The sequence below is a fragment of the Manis javanica genome, chromosome 8, assembly GCF_040802235.1.
Source record: "Manis javanica isolate MJ-LG chromosome 8, MJ_LKY, whole genome shotgun sequence".
In the NCBI taxonomy this organism is placed as follows: domain Eukaryota; kingdom Metazoa; phylum Chordata; class Mammalia; order Pholidota; family Manidae; genus Manis; species Manis javanica.
In genome coordinates this window covers 98,107,983-98,133,743 of record NC_133163.1, presented here as the reverse complement: position 1 = coordinate 98,133,743, position 25,761 = coordinate 98,107,983, and the positions used below count along the sequence as shown (strand labels likewise).

The window sequence follows — 25,761 nt, the reverse complement described above, 5'->3', positions numbered from 1 at the left end:
GTCAGTGTCTTTAATGTTAGACTGCCCAAATTCAATTCGTGACACAACCACTCCCTAGCTTGGTGACCTTGGTAAGTTACTAAATTTCGCTCAGCTTCAGCTCCTCATCTGTGAAACTGAGATAATAAAGTAGAAATAGTAGTGACAAATTCAAAGGATTGATAAGAGTATCAAGTCACATAATGAATGGAAAGCCCCTAATTTAACATTCTCAGTACTAGTTGTTCCTTTTTGGTATGCTTGGCAATTATGTGTTCTCAACTGACACAGATATTTTTGTATTTATTTATCTCCTGCTGTATTCCTACATTCAATGATCACAGAGAGTCAGTATTTTGTAGTTGGAGTTTTAGAATTATATAATTCTATCTTTTTATTTATCAAATGAAGAGCATGAAAACTGGAGAAGTTGAATAAATTATGACTTATGAATAAGAATGACTTATTCTTTTTTAAGGTTTGAAAATCTCTGTTACTATCATCAGTGAGGAGAATAAATAATAGCAAGGTATGTTTAAACAGCGTTTTATGGCTTTCAAATTACTTTCACATTCATTATATGTCACTTGGTCCACTCAACATTCTTGCAAGATATGCAGAATAAGTTTTTTGTCTTTGTTGCATGAATATGGAAAATAAGGTCCCCTTAGATGGCTTTCTAGGTCGTCAAGCTAGTTCTTGGCTAGGCCAACATTAGAATTCAAATCTCAGAGTTTAGGCTCCTAAACAGAAAAACTTTCCTGACATCTTAAATCCTCATTCATCTCACATCTCTGGGTTTCCAGGTATGGTTGTAGAGTTCATAGGGCACTAGAATTGGCAGGGACATTAAAAATCCTCTGGTTAGCTTCATCCCTGAAGTCCACAAACACTAGGTGATTTGCCCATGGTTGATCGCTGTAATGGTGGCAGTGAAACTACCTTTCTTGTCCCTGGTGGAGGGCTCTTTCTGCTAGGTCATGCTGGAAACTCCCTTTTTAAGGCTGTTTATAAAAGAGGAAGAGGAGGGTGCATCAGTATGACCTCAAACTAAGGGATTTTATTGTGAAAGATTCTAGGAAGAGAAGAACTAGAAGGGTCAAATTGTGCCATTTGAGTTGATGCTACTTGTAGGCTTTGTGTGTTTGTTTTTTGAAATGTTCTCATCTGTGAACATTTTGATCGATGGCTATTACTATGAAAATCATATTCGACTTATTCTTTGGACTCTTATCTTTTGTCGCTTGATTGGCTATAGATAAGGAAGTTAAGCATGTGGAGAGCATATCTGTGCATTGCAGAAGGGCAGACATAGGAAGCCTCCAACATAGGCTGTGAGCACAAAAAGGAAGGAGAGATTCAGGGCAGATGTTTGAGATAAGAATAAAGATGGTATAAAAGGCTGGAGCTTTGTTTATGCTCTATTCATTAGAAATCTCAATGTGGGGACAAGGAAAGAAGCGAACCCCAACAATGGCTTATCAGTTACACAGCGTGGTGGATATGTTAACCACATATGTTTATTGATCAGTACATGAAATGAGCCTCTTCCAGCACACTCTAGGAAATGATGATTGTATCCCCATGGCATAACGCAGCAGCGTAAGTGTTCTGTAAAGCTGGAACTGTCATGCAAGTGCATATTCAAATGTCCCTTTATCAAACTCTTCAACTTCATCTTCCCATGTAGAGGAAGGCATGCTACTATATGGGTCTAACAGGATTTTGAAGCATCTGATAATAAGAAGTCCCAAGAAGATGCACAAAATCCCAACAAAAGCAAAGCCAGTTTTTTGTTCCAGAGTCAATGAGAAGGCTGATACTTCGTTGACATTCATCTTAGCTGAAGAGTTACCACAGTAGGTACTACTCATTATTCACTGTCATATCGCTGTGGAGCTTCAGAATTCCTGCTGGAGTCACCGCTTGGTCTAGATACAAAATTGGACACAGTTTAGTTTTATCCATGTATATACTGGGCAGGCAACTGCTTTATAAAATCTGGCATTTTTCAAACCCTCTTGACTTAACTCACAAAAATGTTTGAAAACATCATCAGATATGGATCAGACTCAAATTGGAGATGCTGCTTCTATTGTAGTGATTGCAGAATTACCTTTGTGGACACAGAACTATTTACATGTGCTTAATATAAAATCAGCTATGAAAGTGAATATTCAAATAATCAATCCTACAAGCATTTGATTCATCATGAGATGGCTAAGTCACTGTTTCTGTGACCAGAACTGTCATCTAATTTTCATTTCATTTTTGCATGTGTAGATAATGCAGTAAATAATCAGAAGATTAGAATTGGGTAAGCTCTCTGAAGTACCTGTTTCAAGGTTTGTCTCCAGTGCCACTTTGTCTTTGATCACAATTTGATCAGATACAGATTCTCATCCTTTTAAATAGGCGTAATGTCTTCTATTTTACCCCCTTAGTTTTTAGACTTACGTACTTGTATTTTATTTTCCACTGCCACTCCATGCACTAAAAGTTAATTTCTTAAAGAGAGAAACTGTGTTTTAAAAATTTTGTTAAAAAGTGTAGAACTCAACATAGCAGCTTGCTAGCAACAAGCGGAAGTGGCTGCAGACCATTACCCATCTTCCCACCATCTCCATTACCTTTCACAACACACTAAATACACATAAAATCTAAGGTAAACAGCATATTTTCTATGAAAATTCTACTTTGAGGCCAGCTCCTTTTTCCTCTCCCAACCAGTTTTCCACTCCTAGGTTCCTATTATATTGAGATTCTAAAACTACCACTAAAGTATTCGGAAAGGATGTGTTGAATTGAAGCAAAATAGATTTTTCCCATTTGATGTCTTAAAGTTAATTAGATTAATTAATTGAGATTAGTTGATCAAATCAAATGGTTACTGACACATAGTCATGCTTCTTGAGGGGGCTGTCACTAAATAATCTGTAATCCAATAACAGAGAATGGCAGACTGTTAGTGTTTCCATTTTTGTTGTTTCTTCTTCTGGTAAATTTTAAGAATTATATTTACTAAAATGACTAACCCTTCAGATTTTCTTGGATTCAATTTTCAGAAAACAACTGAGACAGAGGAAGGGATAGGAAGTAAGGAGTGGAGAAAGGGAGTAATTAATAAGAACAAACTTTGTAGCTTTAAAAACTATTCATCAACTAATACACTAGTTAATATCGAACAGCATTTTATTTTATAACTGTTTGGATCACAAAAGAGTTCTATCTTCAAACCTTACAAGTCAGGAATATTCAGTACATTTTGGGTTTGCTGGTTATTTGACATTTTGTTTAATAAAATGAAAAAATGTTGTTGCAAAGTCTTCTGTAGTCTTGCATCCTGCACACTAAACTCTCTCAGAGTATTGTTTCTCTGCAACAATTGGTATGACAAAATTAAATTAGCCAAGGTAATATAAAATAATGAATATAGCAATAATAGTTTAACTGATTATTTAACAAATATGTGTATATTGGATATCTGTTATGTGTCAACACTGTTCCTGTGGAGTATAGGGGTGAACTGGACAGCAATGTACACCTGCCATCATGAGTGTAACAACCCAGAGAAGTAGACAGACACAATCATTTAAAATACACATCTCTCTATCTCTCTATCTCTCCATCTATCTATCTTATGTCAGGCAGTCATAAAAATCTATGAAAGAAAACAAGTTAAACAGAAAGAGAGTGATGACAAATAAAGTGCACTTGTTTAATTAAAGAAGTCAGCAAAGACCCTCCAAGGAGACATTTGACCTGAAGGCTGAAAGATAGCAAGAAGGGAGCTGTGAAAATATGTGGAGGAAGAGCTTTGAATTTTGAAGTGGAAGGATTTCATAGACAGTATGTTCATATCAAGAAACTGACCAATAAAGGAGTACACTCCCTCCTTGTGCAAGATGGTTTAATGGTACCAGATGATAAACAAAAGGTAGACTACTTAATTGACTTCTGTCTTCTTAACCAATGTAGAATAGTCTTTGGAAACGATGAAAAGAAAATCAGACAATAAAAGGGAACAAAAATGTAGCTGAATAAAGTTTAGCAACATTAGATGAGTTAAAACTCCCAGGATAAGATCATTTATAACTTTGCATCTGCAAAAACTCTTCAAAACTTTGAGAAATACCTGACCGTGAGTGACCCCAAAAGTACGAACGTGGACAGACATGTGTTTCAATTTTCAATGTGAAATGGCAAATTGTGAAAATTATATCTGGATTATTAGGAATTCATCTTGTTACAAGTTCAGAATTAACTATTTAATAGATAATTTGTCAGAACTTAAGAAGTCACTCAAAATTAATAAGAGTTTAATAAGTAATGCCAAATTCATTACCTTTTTTGAAAGTTTACTGCTAACATGGAGAAACAGGAAAACACCATAGACTTGGACCTGGCAATCCATTTAACAATCTCCCATGACATCTTTTTGGGGAAGATGGTGAGATATGTCTGAATAATATTATGTTGATGTAGATTGATAATTTACTGAAGTACCCTAAGAAATACTGAGTTCTGTGATCATGAAGACAGCTCTCCAACTTGGCATCACAAAGGCCTAGCTCTATCTGCATTCTCTCCAGTGTTTTTGAACAGTGACTAGGTTGAATACATTGAAGTGATGATTACTAAATTTGACACAAAAGCGGGCTGAAAGCTATATGGTAGCTCACAGAATCAAGATTCAAGACAATTCCGATGATTGTAATTCTGGATTGAAACCAGAACAGAAAATTAATAGAAACACATCTAAAGTCTTGTAGTTAGGTGGGTTGGGGGGAGATGCACTAGTCTCCGATGGGGGAGACTTGACTTGGAAGTTCATGTGAAATAAATCTGAAAGTTGCAATTAATGAAAAGTCATTATAAGCCAAATATGTGAGGTATTTACTTGAAAAAGCAAATGCTATCTTGAATGGGGTACAAATGATAGAAAATAGTAATATTATTATCATGCATTAGTCAAGCCATATATAAAGTAATATATATTCATTACACTTTCACCCCAAAATATTATTGAGTTGCTACCATGTTCTAGTAGTCATGGACCCCTCTACTCAAAGAAATGCCAACTTGTAAGAAAGAGGATAGTTGTGTAAACTTAAGTAAAACATTGTAGGCTTCTACAAAGACAATAAAAGGAAGAAGAAACAAGCATGTATTTCATAAATAGTATGTGCCAAACACTGCTTTACCTATTTTATTTTATCTAATCCCTGTTACAGCCATACAGGGTTGATATTATCTTCAACATTCTGATGAAAAGAGATTCAAAAAAGATAAACAAATTTAAAAGGAATAGAGATTTCATTCATTTAGGAATCAGGAAAGTATTTCTTGTAAAAGATCATATATAAACTGAGTCTTGAAAAACAGAGGACTTAGATATGTGGAGAAGAAAACAGCTGGACAATATGTATAAAGGCAGAAAAGTGCTGGATTTGTTCAGAGGAGCAATTCATTCAGAGCAGTTTGGCTCAAGCAAAGGGGAGTATGGGAAACAAAACATCCAAAGGTACATTAAAGCCAAAATGTGAAATATCTTGACTGTCAGGATAAAAGTTGAGGGGCTTAATCACGAGATTGAAGCAGACATATATTTCAGGGAGAAAGCATCATGGAGAGAAATGGTCTATTTGAGAAGCAATGGGGGCCTAGACTAGGAAGTAAATGCATAGAACAGGTAATGGGTTTAAAAGATATTTATAAAGAAATGAAAGATAGAATTTGGCAACTGATGAGATGTAGTGGGCCATGGAGAAGCACCTTCATTACTCCACTTTATTAAACCTGAACAAGTGTGAAGATAATGCTTTCATTAGCCAAAATAAAGAAAATATGTGTAAAATGTAAATTTAGAAAGTAAATCGAGAGTTTAGTTCTGGACTTAGTGAATTTGTGGTGCTCATTTCTGGCACATAGTAGACACTGATCAGGTGGTTTTAAATAAATTAACCCAGATAATTTTGTGCAGCATATGACTGTTGGTAGGAAGAACATCTGGAGCATTTGTGCAGAAGAAAGCATCCAGGATGAAGAGAGTCTAATATACAGAAGCATTTGCAGATAAAAACTTAAGAGGAAGAAAGAATTGTTGGGTGTTGCCTAGGAAAGGGAAGAGCAAGGAAGACAATAGCTGCACTGAAGTATTTGAAGTGTTATCCTGTAGGTTCTAGATCGATCCAGAGGACAATTTTGTTGTAGTCCCATTAATGCTCTATGTGCAGTTACCAGAAAGAACTGAAAATGGAAGATGCCTAACAATGAGTCTCAAAGAATAACTTTCCTAACAAGGAGAAGACAGGATCTGCTAGTGGAATTGCATAAGGAGTGAGGGAAGTCATGAGAGAGTCTAGAGGAGCAAGGTCGCCTGGAACCCGGAGAAGGCTAGAATTGCCAAGAGGTGTTGGCAAACACTGTTGAATTCTGCAATGGTGATGGAAGCTAAGCACCAAAAAGTAGGACCTTGGGCTTGACATTGAGAATGTTTTCATCATTTAAAACATTTCAGTTAAATGTCCAGGAGGGACACTAAATTGAACAGGGTTTTGAGAGTGATGGATAATGAACAAATGGAGTCAAGTAAAGGACACTTAACAGAAAGGATGTTTTATTTGCATAAGAGTTGAAAGTACAGAAGTTCAGATCATTAGACAATTATTTCCAATAATAAGGATATGGCTATATTGCTTTTAAAAGTAGAGCCAAGTAAATTCACTTGGGATTCAAAGAACTGTGATATTCCATTTTTAACAAAAAATTTGGGTTCAGACAGATGTTTTATTAACATCTTAAAAAGGAATAATGCAGATTTTTATATTTATCTTAAAATTCTCCTTTATACTAAAGATGAAAACAAATTACAAGTGAGAGGAGAACAACTACGGGAGGTTGTAAAAAGTCTGGTCATCGCTGCAGGCTTTACACACAAACAAATAAGTAAAAAGTTAAGTGATTGCAAATAATCACTATTTGCTGACAAATAGATACTCTTGGTACTTTAAGCCTTATATGTAGCAGCTGAAATACCAGTATTTTCAGGCCTAAAATTTTCAAATACTTGCCCAAATTTTCCATTTTAATTTCTCTGTGAAATGAACAACCTGTCTCATTTCAACACCATCTCTAAAGTTTTTGAGAATATTCTGTTAAGTGTGTTGAGTGTTGCACCTTTCTATTGATATAGAGCATAATATGATCTAAAAGGACTGATAATAATGAAATACTTTAAAGAATAAATAGAAGTCTTCAGTTACAACACTGATTTCTTTATAATTAATAAGGTATCCAAACTTACTCTACAAATGTGAATAAAAGATACATTTTTCACTTTCTCTAATTCCTGGAAGAGATGTGAAAGCAAAAAAAAAATTGTTTCTGCTCAGCAGATATTTTAATGTCTACCTCAAAGAGAAAACAGCAACTTGCTATTCTGTTTGTTGGTAAACAAAAAAAATCAAAGAAATATGAGAGAAATTGAGGCCATGAAATTACAAAACCATGAATAAGTAAAACCTTATGAGAAAAAAAAGTTGAGAAAAAAGAAATGTTTTCAAAAAAAAGTACAATGTAAAATTGTATGGTAAAATTTATTTTAAATATGCTACATCACAAAATAATGGGTAAAACCAACATTTTACAGTTTAAATATCAGGGTCTATATATATATTGTGTTTAAAGTCTTCAAGTATTTTTTTTTTGCAATCTTATTGCAAATGATAAGATATTGCCTCAACCCATATACACTGGAATAAATGTTTAAGTACTTTGGAAATGAACAGTTGATTTGAAAACACACCATTGCTATCATGGTAATTGTCAGGAACTGGGATTTCTAAGTCCTGATGAGTCTAGGATTGGGCCAAGGATTTACTTGTAGACACTAAAAGGCCCAAATCTCACTGAGTTCCTCTGTAGTTAGTAATCAATAGTCTTTCTATAATCAGTCATATAAACCATACCATTGTGAATATTCAAGCAAAGATAACAATATTTTTATACCTAATATACAGCCTTTCATACACATGAAAATTGTTTATAATGTTTGTTTCTTCTCTGAAATAAGTTTACTGACTGGAGATATAAAAATTCAGTTTTCAGTTTATAGTTGTTTAGTTTGCATGTAACAATGTGTTATTACAGAAACCATTATCAAAAACTATGTACCCACTAAAAAAAAACCAGAACATGCTGTATTTTAATCAATCGTTTTTTTCTCCTGTTGATCTATTAATGATATTGCAAACATTAAATTTGAAATGACAGCTATTTTGGTGGATTACAGTGTTCTGGGTGAAAAGTATTTTGATATTGGTCATTAGATATAATAATCTCCAATGCTAAAAATATGAACATTCATAATTTCCTGAAATGAGACATATAAGAAAACCCAAGCTATAAAATGAGTCCTCTCATACATGCACATTCACACACTCCTCCAAATATCAAGGTTATTAAATCCTATTAAAAATAAAGAGGGAAAGGAAGCATTATTGAGGCCACATCTGCACAGAGCTAGTTAATCATTAGGAATGAACTGTGATGGAATCAAAAGAAAACCTTAAATTACAAACCCAGATGACTTCATCATGATGAACTGCATAAATTTCAGGCCTTCCCAGGGATCCAAAATCTTGGGATCTACCAAAATCTAATTTCTAACCTTTCAGATTTCAATCTTAAGAGAATTTTCCTCTTAAGAGAATCTTCAGTCTTTGAATGGCTCTTCAAGGACTCTGACATTCATTCCTTTCAAAGCACTGGAAATCTGGTCTGAAAATTCTCAAAATGTCTCACTAGAGAAACCCAGCTTGTCGGTATCATTCTGCCTTGTCTGTCTCCAGTTCTCTTTGGATATATTCAACTGAAGAAACATAGAAATCTCCTACAAAACATTAATGGAGAAGCATCAGCAAGCTGACTGCACACACACAACACATTCTTTTTCTTTTTCTTTTCTTTCTTTTTTTGGTTTTATTTTGACAAGAGCAGCAGAAGAAACATTAGAGCTCTCTCCTTTAGACTTTGAACCCACCAGACCTGCAGGCTCCTTGCCCCCCACTTCCTTTCCTGCTCCCTGGATTCAGAAATACTAACAAATGAGGACATTCTTCTCATTTGGACCCGCACTGGTACCCTGTCAGTTAATGCGGAGGGTAGGGGGAGAAAGTTACTTCGCAGGCGGAGATGTCTCACCTTCCATGCTTGTTGCCATGGAGATGAAATCCAGCAAGTAGATTTAAGTGGTGGCAGGTTTGTCTGTGTTCGCTGGTCGGTGCAGTAACAGTGTAAAAGGCGTGTCCTGGGAACCTGCGTGGAGTCACAGGACCGTGATTAGCGTTTTCCTGGCCTACGTGTAAATGTCTGTATCTCCCCGTGAGTGACAGAGTACGTAAGCACCCGTAAGGTACGTGTGCTTGCGCGAGTGTATTTGCAGGGAAATGTGCCTGGATTTCTCCAAGGTGGCAGTGTGTAAATATTTGCCCACGCGCGTGTGTAGATGAAGTTGTCTGGCCGTGTGAGTACGTGAGACAGAGAAGAGGTGGGAAATGACAGGGGGCAGGGAATCTGCCTGTCGCAGCAACAGGCTCTATCTATCATCAGTCCTGCAAAAAAAAAAAAAAAAAAAAGTCCCTCATTTTCATTCATATCACTCTCTGAATGAACGTTAACGATCGGAGTTCATCACCAATTGGCTTCCTAAGGCAGTGGAAGTATAATTATTTTTTAAATCGTTATTTTCCTCTCCTCGCTTCACCAGTAGCTGTGCCGAGGGCATTTTGCTGTGCACAGGGTCCGCAGTCTCAGTCGAGGAGTGGGTGCTAAATTCTTAATGTCCTTCTTTTCTGATAAGGGAAAGATGGGAGTGAAAGTTATATTGGTTTAACTGGGGACTGCATGCGTCGTTTGGAGTTGTTTTTCCCAGCTCTTCTACCTTTTGTCTTCTACGCAAACTCAACCGGATCCCCTCCCTTTTTCAGAAGGAGCCTGGGCGCTGTCCTTAGTGCTGAAATATTGCGCAGTAAAACCTAGCTCCCGCATGGGGGCTAGAAGGCAAGGGAAGAACGCTCCAATGAAGCCCATGTGGACTTGGGAGGCACACTGCCTAAAGAGCGCTGAATATATAGAATCCAAGTTTAAACCCTATTGAAAGAAAAGCAAAACAAAACAAAACAAAAACAAACGAAAAAGTCCTCTCCCCTTATTTTTACTTAGGGTTCTTTTTCTCCAAACTCAGTTATAAGTTATAAGGTTCTAATTTTATTCATGTTTGGATACTATATCTAGAAGCTATGAGTTGCAAACACCTGTAGATTCCCTAAAAACTTAGTTATTAACCTTATGAATTATTAATTTTTCGGCTATTGGGGAAAATGTAGATGCAGAATGGGGTCATCATTCATGTAAAAAAAGTGCTGAAACACATAAAGATGTGTTATATTTCAATAAACAAAATGGTTACTTAAACTATTTACTAATTGAGGAAATTTCATGGTCTTACAAAAATGGACAATAAATAACTGGGATTTCATATAGTACTATACTAAAAAATTATTCCTTTTTATTTAAAATTATTAAACAACCTATAATGTAGATGACCTGTTCACCAAGGAAGAGAGTGGAAGAAGTATCCTCTTTCAGGATCTTGTTCACAGTCATAGTTTCACTGAATTTTTAAAGCTAGGGGCTGCATCCTTTTTCGCACTAGAGCAGTGCTTCCTGAAGTTTAATGTGCATATGAATGCCTTGGGGATCTTGCTACAAAGCAGGTTCTCATTCCATAAGCATGGGGTTGCATCTCAGAATCTGTATTCCTAACAATACCACAGGTGATGCCAGAGGTTGCTAGTCTCGGGATCACATTTAAAATAGGAAGGTTCTAGAGCTATTGTGTTCTGGAAGTGCTGTTACTCATAGAGTATGGGAAAGGAGGTCATTTTCTTCCATTTATCATTCTATGTTTCTACACCGCAGCAAGAGTATTCTATTCAAATAAGTTCTGAGGTTAACCACTTTTTTGCACAACACTTACATACTATTTATGAATTTGTTTATTTCAATCTTGATTTTGACATTGGATACATGCTACAATTTACTCTATATTTCCATACTATGATCTCCAATAACCTATTCTCCTTACAAGCTCATCTCAAGGAAACACAACTAAGTTATATGATTTTACTGCCAGTGTACGGGCCCTACTCTAAGAATTTGTTATCATGTTTGGAGACTTTGCACTGTAGTAAAGGCTCATGGTACTGATTTAAAAGTACTAGATACTACAGATCCAATTCTCACCAAGTTTAAAAAGTGGGATAGGGTTATTGTTTCATAGATAATTTGAGTGAGTACTGATCTGTCATGTTGTCGCGACCCTTCAGGGACCGAAGCAACACGCCCAAGGTCTTGATTCTTCTCTAGGCTTTATTGTCTAATCTCTCACGGCGGTTACAGCAGTTGTCGGGGAGCTCCTCTCCCTCCCGGTGGGCTCCCTTATATTCAGTCACCCAACCAATCCGGGACAGTATCATGCGTGACCTTTAAGCGGATAGGTGTCACGCGCCACTCTAAGTGGGCAGCACGAGCTGTGCACGGGTACGGAAGTCTGCTGGGCCAATCCCCAACCGGGAAGAGGGGAAAGGGTGGTGAGCAGGAAGCAGGCGCCATCTTTAGGGCGTTGTCCAGCTAGAGTGGGGCTCAGCCTCGGCCATAGGCCGGGTCCCCACACATGTCATTGACATAGTACACATATACTTCAATTTTTTTATTTTAAATTAAGTTCCTTCATGTTAATTGATGCAAAAACTTGACCTTTTTCAAGCTATATAAATGATGGTGATGCTCTGGAATGTCTTCAAAGTGTCTACTTCAGGAAAGCATAATAGATTACAAATCCATTATGCTGTACTTCCTTTGCTAGATGCTGGGATACAAAGAAAAATGAGAATTGGTCTCTGCCCTTGATGAGATACACTGCAGAAGAGCATGGCAAGTTCTACAAAGTCCTATAGAAACACAGAGATTAGTAATTTATATTTTATTCTTATTGCCAAAGAAGTGATGAAGGATAAAACCCACAGTACCTATATTTCACGTCCTTGCCAATGCCTGTTGCCCAACTTTTATTTTTTTTAAATTGTTGAAAGGTATGAAATATATGAATGCTCCTCTAAAGCACATATGGTTAACCTATGCTTCTGGATAGTCTATGATTTATTTGCAGAGCAATCCAGATAATTAGAAAGGTAAATATGTGGGTGGTATTGTTTAAACTTCCCCCAAACTGTCTTTACTATGCTTTGACATTACACTTTCAACTTATATACAAATCTTTTACATAAAACAACCCTCATCTTCACAACCTACTCTATGTCTACTATAAGGTTCTTACTAAAGACTTGCCCAACACATCATTTACAATTCTTTACATAATATCCTTCCAAAAATATTTTTTCAATATCAATTTCATGAACTGAATGCTCACACCCCTCTTCACTAAAACTATCCCAAGGGGTGTGTTCTCTTCTTACATACAATGTATATCATGTAACTGATCACATCTGCCTTTTCTTTTAGTTGCCAGGGTTGTCAGGGTCAGATTAACAGCTAAAATTGGTGACTGTATGAGACCATAAGGCCATTTTATTTGTGTTCTTTCTCTATTGTCTTGACTGCTGCAATTTTATTTTTCCAGGTATTATTATATTTTTTCTTTTAAGTATTTTTTAGTATGTGTCTTCATGTAAATGTCCTCATCAAATCAGGAATAGAGTAAATAAATACAAATCAAGTAAATAAATTCATTTCTCTAGTTTTGGGCCTAAAAATATTGACTGCTGGTAGGAATATATGATTGTTTTATAAGTTTTGTCTAAACAAAATACTAAAATATAAAAAGAACATGATCATCTAGTTAGGTATGAAAATAAAAACTTAATTTATTATGATTAAATAACAAATGTTAAGCTAGCTGAAGAAATTTTCAATTTATGTAACTATAGATCAACTCTATTTCAAAGCACTGTTTCCCTTCTTCTATACCCTAAATGGTCTTCTTATAGGACTAGGACTTTTTGGGATGTTAGAGAGCAGAACTGTTAATTATCTACCTTGTTAGAAGACATAGTAACTATAAAAATTTAAAGAACATGACAGACCCACTGTTATGAATATACTCTAAGAATGAGGGTGCCAAAGGAACTGGAATCAAGTTTCCTCTAACAAGCCAGCTCAGGATTCTTTACAGAGGAAAACTGTGCCTGCGATGCATTCTTACTATCCTGGCTCCAGTTGACTCCTTGCTGTCAAATTTTCTATAGTGGAATCATCTCTTGAATTTACTAGACCAACATGCCACCTTCAGCTTGTGATGGAAATGTATATCTTGTCTCACTGAAGTTTGATTATTCTCTCTGAGCTAAAATGTTTTAATATAGCTGCAGCTTTTTATTTGAAATGCTTCTATTTACTCAAACACTGGATACTACAACTTTCAAATGTAAAACTTTAAAAAAATGTATTTAAGACAAATATAAATTCCTTTTGTTATAACCATTAAAACAATTCAATGTTTATTTGGCATTAGAAGGTGTTAGACAATTAGCTGCATTCAAAAGTCACCTGTTTTTTATTTTTAATGCATTTCTACCTATTTTGAGTGTTATTTTTAACTATCCATGCCTTTATATATATATACATATACACTCACATACATATGTATGTGAGTGTATATGCATATATACAGTTTTAACTTTTTGGAGGATTAAGAATGATTTTGAAGTTCCAATAAGAAATATACACCCTCTTCCTAAAAGTACATATATGCAGGTAATTCTGTTCATGACTCAGGGCATGCATGGATCCTTAGAAATTCATTCCAAAATTCCAAAGTAATCCAAGGAGTGATTCAAAAATTTCTGCCATGAATTAACGATCCATGGTCTCATTATCAGTTTTGGAACTAAATATGGACTGGCTCAAAGTCCTGTGTTGTGTATTGTTTTTTTTTTTCAACTCCCCTATGAGTTTTCTATTTTCTTTCCTTGGAGTTCTTCCTCTAGGTTATTTTACCATGTGATGTCTAGAGAGTAGCCAATGCTGAATATGCTGAAATAGAAATGGATAGTACAGTAATAGGATGATTGGATTTGATCAGGAAATGACTGTGGGACTTTTGTCAACAGTAAAGAAATTATCTAAAATAAGTGGACTCATAGGTGAACTGATGACACTTTAGTGTGTAGATAATGATGTAATGGTGGTCTATTTGACCACCATTCAAAATGAGATGTTATGTTTTTCTGGTAAACTTTTCTGCAAAGAAAATGCACTAAATACTTCAGTTTAGAGTGACCTATTTAAATTAATTTTAATTTAATCGGTTTTAATTTACTGCCCATAAACCTTAAATTGTTTGATTTAAAGTATACTTCAAGCCTTCTACTATATTTACTGTTGAATCTAACGAGAATGATAGGGTACCTTGGGCACAGTTTCCAATAATGTGTGAGCCATAGTCACCATATAATATATTAAGTTGGTTTAAGTTATTTTATTAAAGAAACAGAGAAGCAAAAGCAGTTTGTTCTGCTACAGTGTGTTTCTGTAATATGAATCAGTTAATATCTAACTGGCAAATAAGGATGCAATAGAATGTGGAAATCAACTGGTTTATACACAATTTTCCTCAGTATATCAGTGTTTTGACTACCAAGAAAAAGCAGCTTAACTCTAACTTCATTAACACAGCTGAATACAGTAAGCTGTGGAGGGGAGCAGTCCCATATACAATGCCCATTCACCCTCCTTACTCTTGGCTTAATTTTGACCACATACCCTGTCTTGAAAATGCATATTGAACAGTTCTTCCTGATCTTTGTGCATTTGCCCTTGTTTTTATAATTGAACCTTTCCATGTACATTTCCATCAATCTTCCTTAACTAAAAAAATTGTGTGAAGTTCTAGATATATTGTAATGTATATTTTTAACTTGCGTTTTTTCCTATGCTAGTATTTTCATCAGGTTTGTAAATGTTTTTGTCGTGCTCTGATTGTGAAGTTGCATGGGTTTTATATTGATTTTTCCCCAATATGATTTTTCCTTAAATCTTGCCAGTTATTTTTTAATTGAATGGATTTTAAGCCACCCACGTATTGAAGGACATCTTGAATAAAGATGAATAAATATTCTATAGATATTTGTGTGCAGTTTTTGTGTGAACATAAACTTTCAACTCATTTGGGTAAATAATTAAGAGTGTGATTGCTGGATTGGACAGTAAGACTGTGTTTAGATTTGTAAGAAACGGCCATACTGTCTTCCAAAATGGCTGTACCATTTTGCATTCCCAACAGCAATGAATGAGAGTCCTTGTTGCTTTACATTCCTTATCATTATTTGGTGTTTTCAGTGTTTTGGATTTTAGTCATTCTAATAGCTATATAGTGGAATCTCATTGTTTTCATATTCAATTCATTAATGACATACGATGTTAAACATTTTATGCTTATTTTCCGTCTGTGTATCTTCTTTGGTGAGGTGTCTGTTCAGATCTTTTCCCACTTTTTAATTAGGTGGTTTGTTTTCCTATCATTGAGTTTTGTATATCTTGGATATGTCCTTTATCAGATATCAGTGTTTTGCAAATATTTAATCCCAGTCTGTCTTTTCATTTTTGTAAGTTGCCAGTTATTTTTAGTGCATAGTTTGTAGTGCATGAGGTTTTTATTTTTTATTTTTTTCGGAATGGATACAGTGTTAAAGAAGAAACACTTGTATACTTGAAATCAGATTTTAGGCAACCATAGAAGATAATTGCCAAGGCCTACAAAAGGGCTTTGTATTTTGATACTACCTAAAAGCCAGTAAAAAATAAATTGAAGTTAGTGGATATTGTATAATCAATACTTAAAAATATGAAGATTTTAAGAGAAAAGTATAAACCTGATGTTTTGAGGAATGATTAATTTTAATTTTTACATAGTATTCAACACACACAGTAATTCTGATACGACAGTCCCAGGAATTTAGATGATGAGTAAAACAATAAACAGTTTGGAAGAATAAGGTCTGACTTTTGGAAATGTTAGGAGCCAAATACTGGAATCTAGGTTGAAGTAAATGGACCCTTACGCAACCTACATTTCCTCACTGACTTTGGGACTGTCAGAACATCTACCCTGACATGACAGTACTTCCTCCTTAGTAATCTGAAGGATGTCTTGGGGGACTAACAATTAATATTTGTTAATAAAGTCAAGAGAATAACACAAGTTACAAGTGTTTTTACATACTTAATCTTATTTAAAGGTGCAAGAATTCCAGTTCCTAAATATAACAGACATAATGAATGAATGCATGAGTGAACAAATGAATGTAGTAATTCTCTCCTTTGTTTTGGGATATCTCAGAACATATGCCAAATGACTTAGGCATTGTGCCAAATATTACCTATTGACATTCAACATCATCCTCACTCTTTTAAGCTCTCCCTTGTATGAGACATTTCTCCAATTCTGTTGTCTGCAGTATTCTAGCCCAATTCTACCAATGAGAGGGACTGGCGTAAAATTTAAGAGGAGGAAGAGGAGACTATTGTACCATCCACAGCACTTAGCTTACAAACAGGTCACTTTGTGGTCCAGCATGGTTGCTATTGATACACACATAATTTCTCCATTCCAAGCCAGGCAAGAATACAGGCAGTCTTCCAGTTGTTTCCTTCTAAGTAACCTCCTACTCGGTCCTCATGACATTCTGCTTATATATTACTGGCCATAACAGAGTCACCTGGCTGTGCATAGTTGCAAGTGAGGCTAGAAAACGTGGACTGTTAGCAATATTGATAGTCAACTTAAATAAATGCCTATTAGCAAATAGGAAGGGGAATATAAATTGTGTTAGTTATTATCTTTATCATCAGCATTTATAGGATTATCTTTAAATATGTAGGACAGCATGTGGAGTGAATCTTATCATGTATCACTCTAAGACATCTATTTTCTCTTCCAGATGTTGGAATTGAATATTGAGAATAATATTACTAAAAATTGTGATTATTTAAATGAAAAAATATATTTGCTATAAGATAATCATATTTATTAATACTTTTTTGGTTAGGATACCAAACTTAGAGTAGTTATAAATATTACCATGCCATATCCATGGCTTTGGACAGAGGAAGCCCAATTCATGGAATTATTATAAAGGAAGGAGTATCTATGCCTACCGGCAGAGATTTTGAAAATTTGCTCTTCAGTCTACCTTTTAATGAAAATACTGGGGTGAAATTGAGGAGAGGGCAGGGTGATTTAAATTAAGAAATTAGAAAGTGAATACAAATTGAGACTCAAGTAAATATCTGGGAATTACAGGAGTCTTTAGTCTTCAAAGAAAAAACATGTCCTAATATTGCTTACAAAAATGAAAATTGTGTCTGTTATTGGGCAATGACCCTAGTATTGTAAAGTTGAAAAATGAAACAATTATCTAAGGAATTCAAGCAAAAACACTTGGTATTATGTGAATTATTTGAATAATTGAGGTGAAAGTTGAAATTTCTGCCTGGATTATTTAGATAATTACCTTAATTCTAAACTTCACTTGGCTGGTAGAAACCTTTCTTCAGGATGTATTTTTAGAGTGCATGATAAAAAATAGACTCCTAAATTAAGCAGAGCAATAGAAGGACAGAAGGAAGGAGGAAGAAAGAGAGAAGAGAGAGAGAGAAGAAACAGTGAGTAGTTGATTGTCAGAATAAATCTATACTTTTCTTTCTAGCGACAATAAGCAACATCTACCTTTTTAATGTAGAATAAAATTCTGTGATGGAAAAAGTAACTGTATGAATCTCAAATACAACCCATAGTATTTTTTTAAGTTTTAAATTTCTTTTTAAGTTGTAATTCTCTGAAGTTCGGAAATTTAGTGACTCTAAATCCAGCTATTAACTTTATAAAGCCAAGTAAACGCACTTAAACATCATGCTATACTTTTTGTTTGACTTCATATTATTGGTCCTTGCCTTCAATTTTTAAAGACAAATTAAAAGGATGATTACATCCTCATTGCTAGTCCATTCTTTCTTGTTAGCAGAACCCTGGGCAGTGGGCCCAGCTGAAAAATTATTTGTCAACCTCCCCTACATATAGCTGGGTGTATCATGTAACTAAATTCTGACCTACAAGTGGAAGTGCTGTATGAGACTTCTGGATAGGACCCTTCTTTTCTGGACTGCTTCTGGTCTTCAGGGCAGACAGGTCTCCAGCAGCCATCCTGGGCCATAGGGAGACCTTAAGGATGGAAGCCTCACACTAGGAAGATGAAAGGTTAAGGAACCTGAGCCTATGATGATAGTGCAGCTACTATACCTGTTTGGGGATGCCTTCCTCTGTGCTACTTTCACTTAAGAAAGTAATAACTTCTATCTTATTTAAGAATATTATTTCTAGTTTCTGTTACTAGCAAGTGAACACCATTCCTAAAGTATTAGTTGAAATGTTTTAGAATTTTAGGGTTAATTTTCCAGATACGTAAATGGCCTCTCTCACTCTCTCTCTCTAACACATACACTCATAAGCACACAAAGTCACACATTCTAATTTGTAAGAAAGAAAACGAAGTAGTTATGTGAAGTTGTACCAGTAATACATTTTGCACAATCACAAAGGATAGCATTTGCAGTGGGACTTGTGAGAGGATTAAAAAGCATTTCTCAAGAATTTTTCAGTATGTGCTTATGGGGAAAAAAAACAGAGGAAGGAAGGAAAACACAGAAATAGAATGTAATAATAGGATGTTAATAACTATTTTTTCTTACTTTTTGCAGATTTAGCTAAAGTAAGTACAATATTAATAGTAAGACAGGGAGGAAAGATCATCTACAGAGCAATTGGATAGAGAAGCACAGATTAATCATTGTCTCTGCAGAAGCTGCCCCAATTCTTTCCATCTTTCAAAATTCAGTTCTTCTATGAAGCTCTCACCAATCCTCCTATAGGAATTAACTTTTACTCTTTTTTTTTATCAGGATTAGGACTAAGGTACAGCAAAGGAGGTGTTTGTCTTAGGCATATTTAAAGGGATGCCAAAAAAACTCAGTTATTAAGATAAATATTTTAATGGAATATTTTAATTAGCACACTACAGCATGCAGGCCAATTTCTTGTTTTTCTAAATAAATTTTTAATTATACTTCACATTTGTCTCTGTCTCTATTACAGAACTTAAATAGTGCTTTTTATAAAACATTCTCTCCCAACAGAGTTATACTCATTTTTGTATTCCTCTTGTGCCTACTATACTCTGTTTTAAGCATCAAGTCTTCCTAAAAATATTCATTTGGATCTGTTGAAGGATTTGGCAAGAATATAATGTACTAGGGAGTGGAGAGTTAAGTTCTCATCATTAAATTCAACTGTAGCAAAAGAATAACAGAATGATGAATGTTTTGAAAGTACTTCTAATTCAATTCTATGGGAAAATCACTGGATTTCTCTTTGACTAAAACCTTGCCCAGCCTGGAGACAGACAGAATTGTTATACTATTTTATATTCATATAACACTTTGTCCCACTTTTGCCCTTACCTTAATCCTGCAAGATAGGTATTACTATCTTGATTTATTAAGGAAAGATTCAGAAGTTAAGTGACTGTTCCAAGGAGTTACAGGCTGAAAGTGGCAGAGCTAGGCTTCTAACCCAAGTTTTCTCAAATCCAATGCCCTTTCTGTTTCTACTCCATGCACTAAGTTTTAATGAGAAATAAGTTACTCTTTAGTGTTTCTACTTCAAACACTAAGTCTTGGAATTGACTGAGGAGAAATGGTTTGTGCAGCAACTACAATAGTGTTTGTTGTGTTTATGAAACAGCAGTATTTTACCAAGGATACTCATCATGATTAAAATTGTTCTGAGTTCTATGTGTGTGTGTGTGTGTTTGATGAAGTAGTTCAACTCTTCTGGCATGAGATTGGATGCTTCATGAAGGCTTTGTGTTGAAAAACCTACTGATACAGGGTTTCTTGTTCGCAGAGTTGAAGAATGAACTTTGCAAACGCTTAAGGTAGGAAAGCAGGATAAAAGGTTTTTATTCAGAGAAAGGGAAGTGCAGAAGTCCCAGAGCATGCTGGGAGGGGCAAGGTTTAGGGGTTTTGTGCCTGTTACATCAGCGAAGGAGATCAGCTATCTGTTGTCTATAGGTTTACTCCAGAAAGCTAGTTCTGTTTTTACTAATCACATTAAAGGTTACTTTTATTTTAAACTCGTATGTCTACGTGACTATGGTCAGCAAACTGTTCCGTATCACTGGGTTTTGGGTGGAATTTCTCTATGCATTGTTTCAACCACAAGCATCCTATTTTCCTTTACATTCCGGAAGCCTCAGCAAGGTTTTATCCTTTTCCATGGGCCTGTATCCTACCTTAACTGGAAAGGGGCTGTCCCCTGTCACTTCCCTGTCTCACTACATACTGAAATGTCAAAGAACAGGAGGATATTAAGAAAATCATGTATTACTTGAGTATTAGTTTCTAACTACAACTTTACCAGTAATATGTGTGTGACATTCTGCAAGGCATATAAATCACGTATGTTTGCTTCTTTATGAAAAGAAACATTTGGGAAGGTCTTTAACTTTTCAGCTTAAAAAGGTTATTTCAGTGTGAAATATTATTACAGTACACGTTAGGAGTTGATTTAGTTTAATGGGTTTCTTTTCCATATTTAGGGGAAAAATCTGTATTTTAAAACTCCATACAGTAATCAAACTTGTTTAAGAGCCTATAACTGCTTCAAATATAATTTCCATCAGCATATAATAAACACAAACACCAAAATGTCCATTATTAACCAATCTCATTGATTGCGGCCCAGAGAATTAAAAAACTTCAGTCTTCTTTTTGTAAGCTCATAGCTGAGTTCCAAGGAAAACCTCATTCTCAAGAACAACCTGAACGCAGAGAAATTCAAAGCCATTCATTTTGATGAATTGCAACCTGTCATCAATAACTGTGTATTGAATGCCCACAGGGTGCCTAGCCATTCAAGTGGCAATTTATTTGTATTATTCAAAGGATTTTCTAAAGGTTGTCTGAAGATTTGCAGACGTCTTTAAAGATGCAAAGTGGTGTGTGCTTCTCTAGCTTAAACTACCTCTACAGGGAATGAATTGAATTTTAGAGCTCTAGAGGTTTCTGGCACCCTGGGCTGACTTTTGTAAGCGAAGAACCCCTTGGGTGCCAAGCAACAGGCGGCCTGGTAGTCACAACATGGTCGCACAAGGCGCTCTGGTCAGGTCAAGCCCTCGCGGGGCTGGAGCAGAGAAGACCACCGCCAAGCCCGCCCTGCGCGGCCGCCGCGTCCCTCCCTTCCTCTCCCCTCCCCCCCGCAATCCCACCCCCACAACCCGCTCACACCCTCTCCTTCTCTAAGCCCCGACCGGCTCTCGCGAGATCCGGGCAACTGAGCGCTCGGGGCCTTTTCAAATCGGGATCCGTTACCGCTTTCTCGGCCTCCGCCATTGTCGCGCTCGGAGCCCTTCACCTCAGGCGGCCGAGGCGGAGGCAGCGGCGGTGGGATGGCGGACGCCGACAAACCCGAGGTGCTGGGGGCCGCGGGTGACGACAGTCCGCATCAGCAGCCCGCGGACGCGCCGGGCGAGCCGCGACGAGAGCCTCACCCGCCGGAGCCGGAGAAGCAGGCGCCTCACCACAGCAGCAGCTCCAATGGCGTTAAAATGTATTGTCTTTTCCCCCGGGGGCCGGGACGCGGCGGGGGGGGTGGGGCGGGGAATCGGCCTGGGGAGGCCCGGAGCCCGCCTGGGCCGCGGTGGGGGTAGCCGTCGCCGAGCCGCGGGCGGCGGGAGGAGCAGGTGCCGCCGGGCCGCCCCCAGGCCGTACCCCGCCCGCCCCAGGCCCGAGGGGTTGGCGTGCGGGCCGCAATCGGCGCCCGCCCCTGATCCGCCCGAGACCGCGGGGCGCCCCCTTTTCTCAGATTCGGATGGAGAACCTCTGAGTAAAGCTCGGCGGCCGCCACGGTTTGCAGAAAATGGTCCCCCTTTTAAAGGCCAGTGCCGTAGTTAGTGTTCATCACTATGGAGTAACTAGGGATGACATCATCGGACATTTCCTCTTAACTACTGAGAGCGTATTTGAAAGGAATATCCCCTCATTTTACGGCCACATTCTTAGCTTTATAAGCTCATTGTTTTGTTGTTTTCTAAAGTATATAGTCATTTCTGGACCGATAGATACCAAGAAGAAGTTATTAAGGCGCTGTTAGACGGAATCCGTTGTGTTAACCCTTGAATTGATGAGGTACTTTAAAAAGAGAAATGTGCATTGTACCTTGAGCCCCTCACTCCCAATGTTTGTCAATCTGGCAGGTTATTTAAAGAAAACGTGTGTGTTGGTAGGTTCTTAATTTTGGTAAAATGGTAAAATAACATTTTTTAATTGAGCAAAGTAGAATTTAGACCACTCGAGTCCGTAATAATTTCCAGTTATAAGGAAATGTTATGCTTCCCTTTGTTCTTGATATATAGGGGGAAATGAAGTCAGGCCCTTATTTGCGTATGCCCATTTATTTAAAAGAAGTTAAATGTATGTTAATAATTTAGCGAAAACATCCTTTTCCTTTTCTCAATTATGCCTCAGAGTAGGAAGTAGTGCACATATGCTCACATTAAAATAGGAAAGGGAAATGTCCTCTTGTATAAAAATGTTTGAAACAGTAGAGTAAGACCTGGAGCAGTTCTGTGTAGGGTTGATTGCACATGAAATAAGTTAGCTATCCCAGCTCAGTTATAATATTCTTGCTCTCCGTTGGGTCTAAATAGGATAGGTGGCATCTAGGCAAACTAGAGGTGCGGTTATAGGAGATTCAACCTCAGTAGAGTTTGTTCCTCAGTAACTGAGGAACCAGGAAGTGAAGCTCTCTCTACAATGCCTGCTAAAACAAGGGCTTTCAGGGATTTGGCATCATACATACAAATGAAAACTATAGAGTGATAAACTTAAGATACGTGCTTTTTGTTTATTTCTAAACATGGACCTGCCACCCCTTTCTCCTAAGCAAAAGACATCCTTGAAAGAGAAGCCCTGCTAAACTTGCACACGATTGATATAATAGTGTCAGTGAGATAAAGCTGGTATCTAAATCTCTATAGAATCTAAAAGTCTCTTAATCCCTTTTAAAGTCTCACTGTGGTTTAGACAGGAGAGGACAGAGGTAGGAAAAGAATCCCTTTCACTTCTAATTGAGGAAGAAGAGAATATAAGGTGAAGAAATTAAGAAATGTTACAAGTAAATACAAATGTAGAGTCTTTTCATATTGCTTATAATTCATCTCTTTTCCTTCCTGTTTTCCCAGAAGTTGAGTAAAGAGGCCAATTTACTCTCAGAGTTCTTGTACTGTCTATTCCATAGCAATATACAATGGTCCAGTATGGGTCACTCACATTAAATAACTATGGACATTTACCTGTATAAACCTGACTTTTTTTGGACCCTGTGAACCAACTGGAGTAGTTAACAATCCAATACATAATTCTTGAGTTGATCACTGTATTTTTTTAGTGATAAGAATTCATAGAGATAATACAAATTATGGAATATTACATTAAAATATTTATTGCTTAGAGTGCCACTTGTCATCAAGATTGAATGACTTAGCGTGAGGGTGGAGACCATTAAGTCTTATTCACCTTTGTATCCACAAGGCCCAGTAAATATTTGAGAAATGCAGAAGTGAGCTTTCATGATCATGAAACTCATATACAGAAGGTTTAGTGGGCATGTTCACAGCTTTTGACAAAAAATTAAAGATGTTTCTCTAGGTCTTAGTCTTTTTTTTTTTAATGTCAAAATGGTATACTAGTTCTCTTAAATGAGTAGAAGGAAAAATAGCAGTATTATTATAATTATAACTCTTCATCATTTGTGTCTGATAAACAACATGTTGGAGTATATGGAGATTGAGAATTATGTTAGGGTATTTAATAAAATATTAAGCATTGGAGCAAGGTGAAGTCTTTGAAGTGGAGTAGCGTTTTTTTATCATATTAGGAGTTAAGCATAAAATGGCTTTAATTTTGGATCTCATACTATATAGCATTATGCTCTCCCCATTGATATTGCATATTGATTTTTGTTATAATTTGGGTAAGTATAATTCAGTCTTCAGAGTTAATAACATTTCTGTGACTTGAACTCATCACAGTCTTTATTTCAAGTACATTAGGGGGTTTGTGCAAATGAATGGTTTGGGAATTATGTGAAATTCTGGATATAGTGCAACTATTTTAGTATTACATTGCATCATTTCACTAAGAGTTTTCACATATCCTTACTGTGTCTTCCATAGTATATTTATGGCATAGAAAGAGTTCAGAAATTGAGTATAGCTCAGTTTCTTAATACTCAGACCATACCTCTGGCCACTAAACTGATATGCCTTCCACAGATAATCTGTGCATTGTCAGTGAGCAGTTTAGCAGTATTTTTAAGATGTCACTACTGATTGGGAAAAACTTAAGAAATCTCTCTCTCTGGTCATTCTTTGAGTTAATATTTTAAAGAGAGTATCCTACATAATATTACTGTTTTTTAATAGAATTATTAGATTGTTTTAAGCAAAAGCTTGCAACATCCATATAAGAATAAAAACATAGCAGGGGCTTTAGAACTTGATGCAATTTTCACAATTGGTTTGATCCAGAAAGAAAGTAGGGGAAGGGATATTTAGCTAGAGGCTATATAGATGTCTACTCACCTGAACAGAGACTTAGTTAATTTAAAAACATTCAATGAATTCAGGCTACTATGTAAATGTGTTCTTTGGGGGATGAAAAAGAAGGGTTTGTTTTTGTATCTACTGTACCCAGAAATCAGAGAAAAGGCCTCTGTGCCTTTTGGCTGCTTGCTGCCATTTTCAAAAGTGCCACTCTGTTGAGACTGGTAGGTACTTGATTAAGTTGCACAGTTGAGAAGTCCCTTTCTATGGTCAATTCGTATCTGGTAAGGGAAGATATTTGACAGTCAAGGTGTTCCTGCCAATGTCTGAAAAGGTGACAAAGCAAGTTTGATTCTACTGTCTCCTCCTTGATTTTAGCAGTTGTAATGGCAGACAGCACTACCGTCTGTGCTCAGATGAGTATGGGTTCTTAATTGACTTTTCATCCAAAAATTAATATTTATTGAGCGCATGCTATGTGCAGTCACCATGCTAGATGCTGCTGATACTGACACAGATGGTTTCTGTTCTCGTAGAGTTTAACATATTATATTTATGTCTGTGTTGTTAACTTGCTCGGAAAAGTAATGTCTACAAAGTTCAGGACATTGTGGAACAAGTAACTACAGTAAGAGGTGTGTAGAGCACTGCAGTGTATAGGTTCTCACAATTGCTTGGTTTAGAAGGTAATTTAGAGCCTGGATTATGAAACCTAGTTAGTTGTCAGAATAATCCAGGAAGCTTAAAAAGGTTTACATTCCTGAGTGTTATTGCCAGAGATTTTTATTAGCATATGTTTATGAAAAGTTGCTTTAAAATTAAAGTTTTAATGAAATAGTTTTAAATTCACTAGAATAAGTAGTGATTTAAAAGAAATCTATTATGGGTTCCTTTTGAAAAGTAAGTAGCACTTTTAAAATATACAACCAGATTTTTATCTATAGGATTTACTTTAAGTGTATACTTACATGTTATGGATGGTTGGTAGATAGCATCATTTAGTTGGATTGTGATAATAGTTGTATAAATTTAATATTTTTAT

General features: G+C 36.3%; 2 protein-coding genes across 5 annotated transcripts in view; one reads left to right on the top strand and one right to left on the bottom strand.

The window, feature by feature from the left end:
- Positions 1–1,439: 1,439 nt before the first annotated feature.
- On the bottom strand, positions 1,440–21,625 carry CTXN2 (cortexin 2). 4 transcript variants are annotated; one of them, XM_073211763.1, is made up of 4 exons: positions 21,487–21,618; positions 9,184–9,297; positions 8,562–8,872; positions 1,440–1,910 (listed from the first exon to the last, which is right to left on the bottom strand). In XM_073211763.1, exon 4 carries the CDS (start codon positions 1,851–1,853, stop codon positions 1,608–1,610), a length of 246 nt encoding a protein of 81 aa, XP_073067864.1. In that variant the 5' UTR covers positions 1,854–1,910; positions 8,562–8,872; positions 9,184–9,297; positions 21,487–21,618; the 3' UTR covers positions 1,440–1,607. The 4 variants fall into 4 exon arrangements, with proteins under 4 accessions (XP_073067864.1, XP_073067865.1, XP_073067863.1 ...); XM_073211764.1 differs by having other exon boundaries at positions 8,651–8,872; XM_073211762.1 differs by lacking the exon at positions 8,562–8,872.
- MYEF2 (myelin expression factor 2) overlaps positions 21,393–25,761 on the top strand; it is a 28,705-nt gene continuing 24,336 nt past the window's right edge. The window contains exon 1 of the mRNA XM_073211765.1: positions 21,393–21,724. Coding sequence (XP_073067866.1) covers positions 21,564–21,724 — 161 coding nt within the window. The 5' untranslated portion in view covers positions 21,393–21,563. The remainder of the gene's footprint in view (positions 21,725–25,761) is intronic.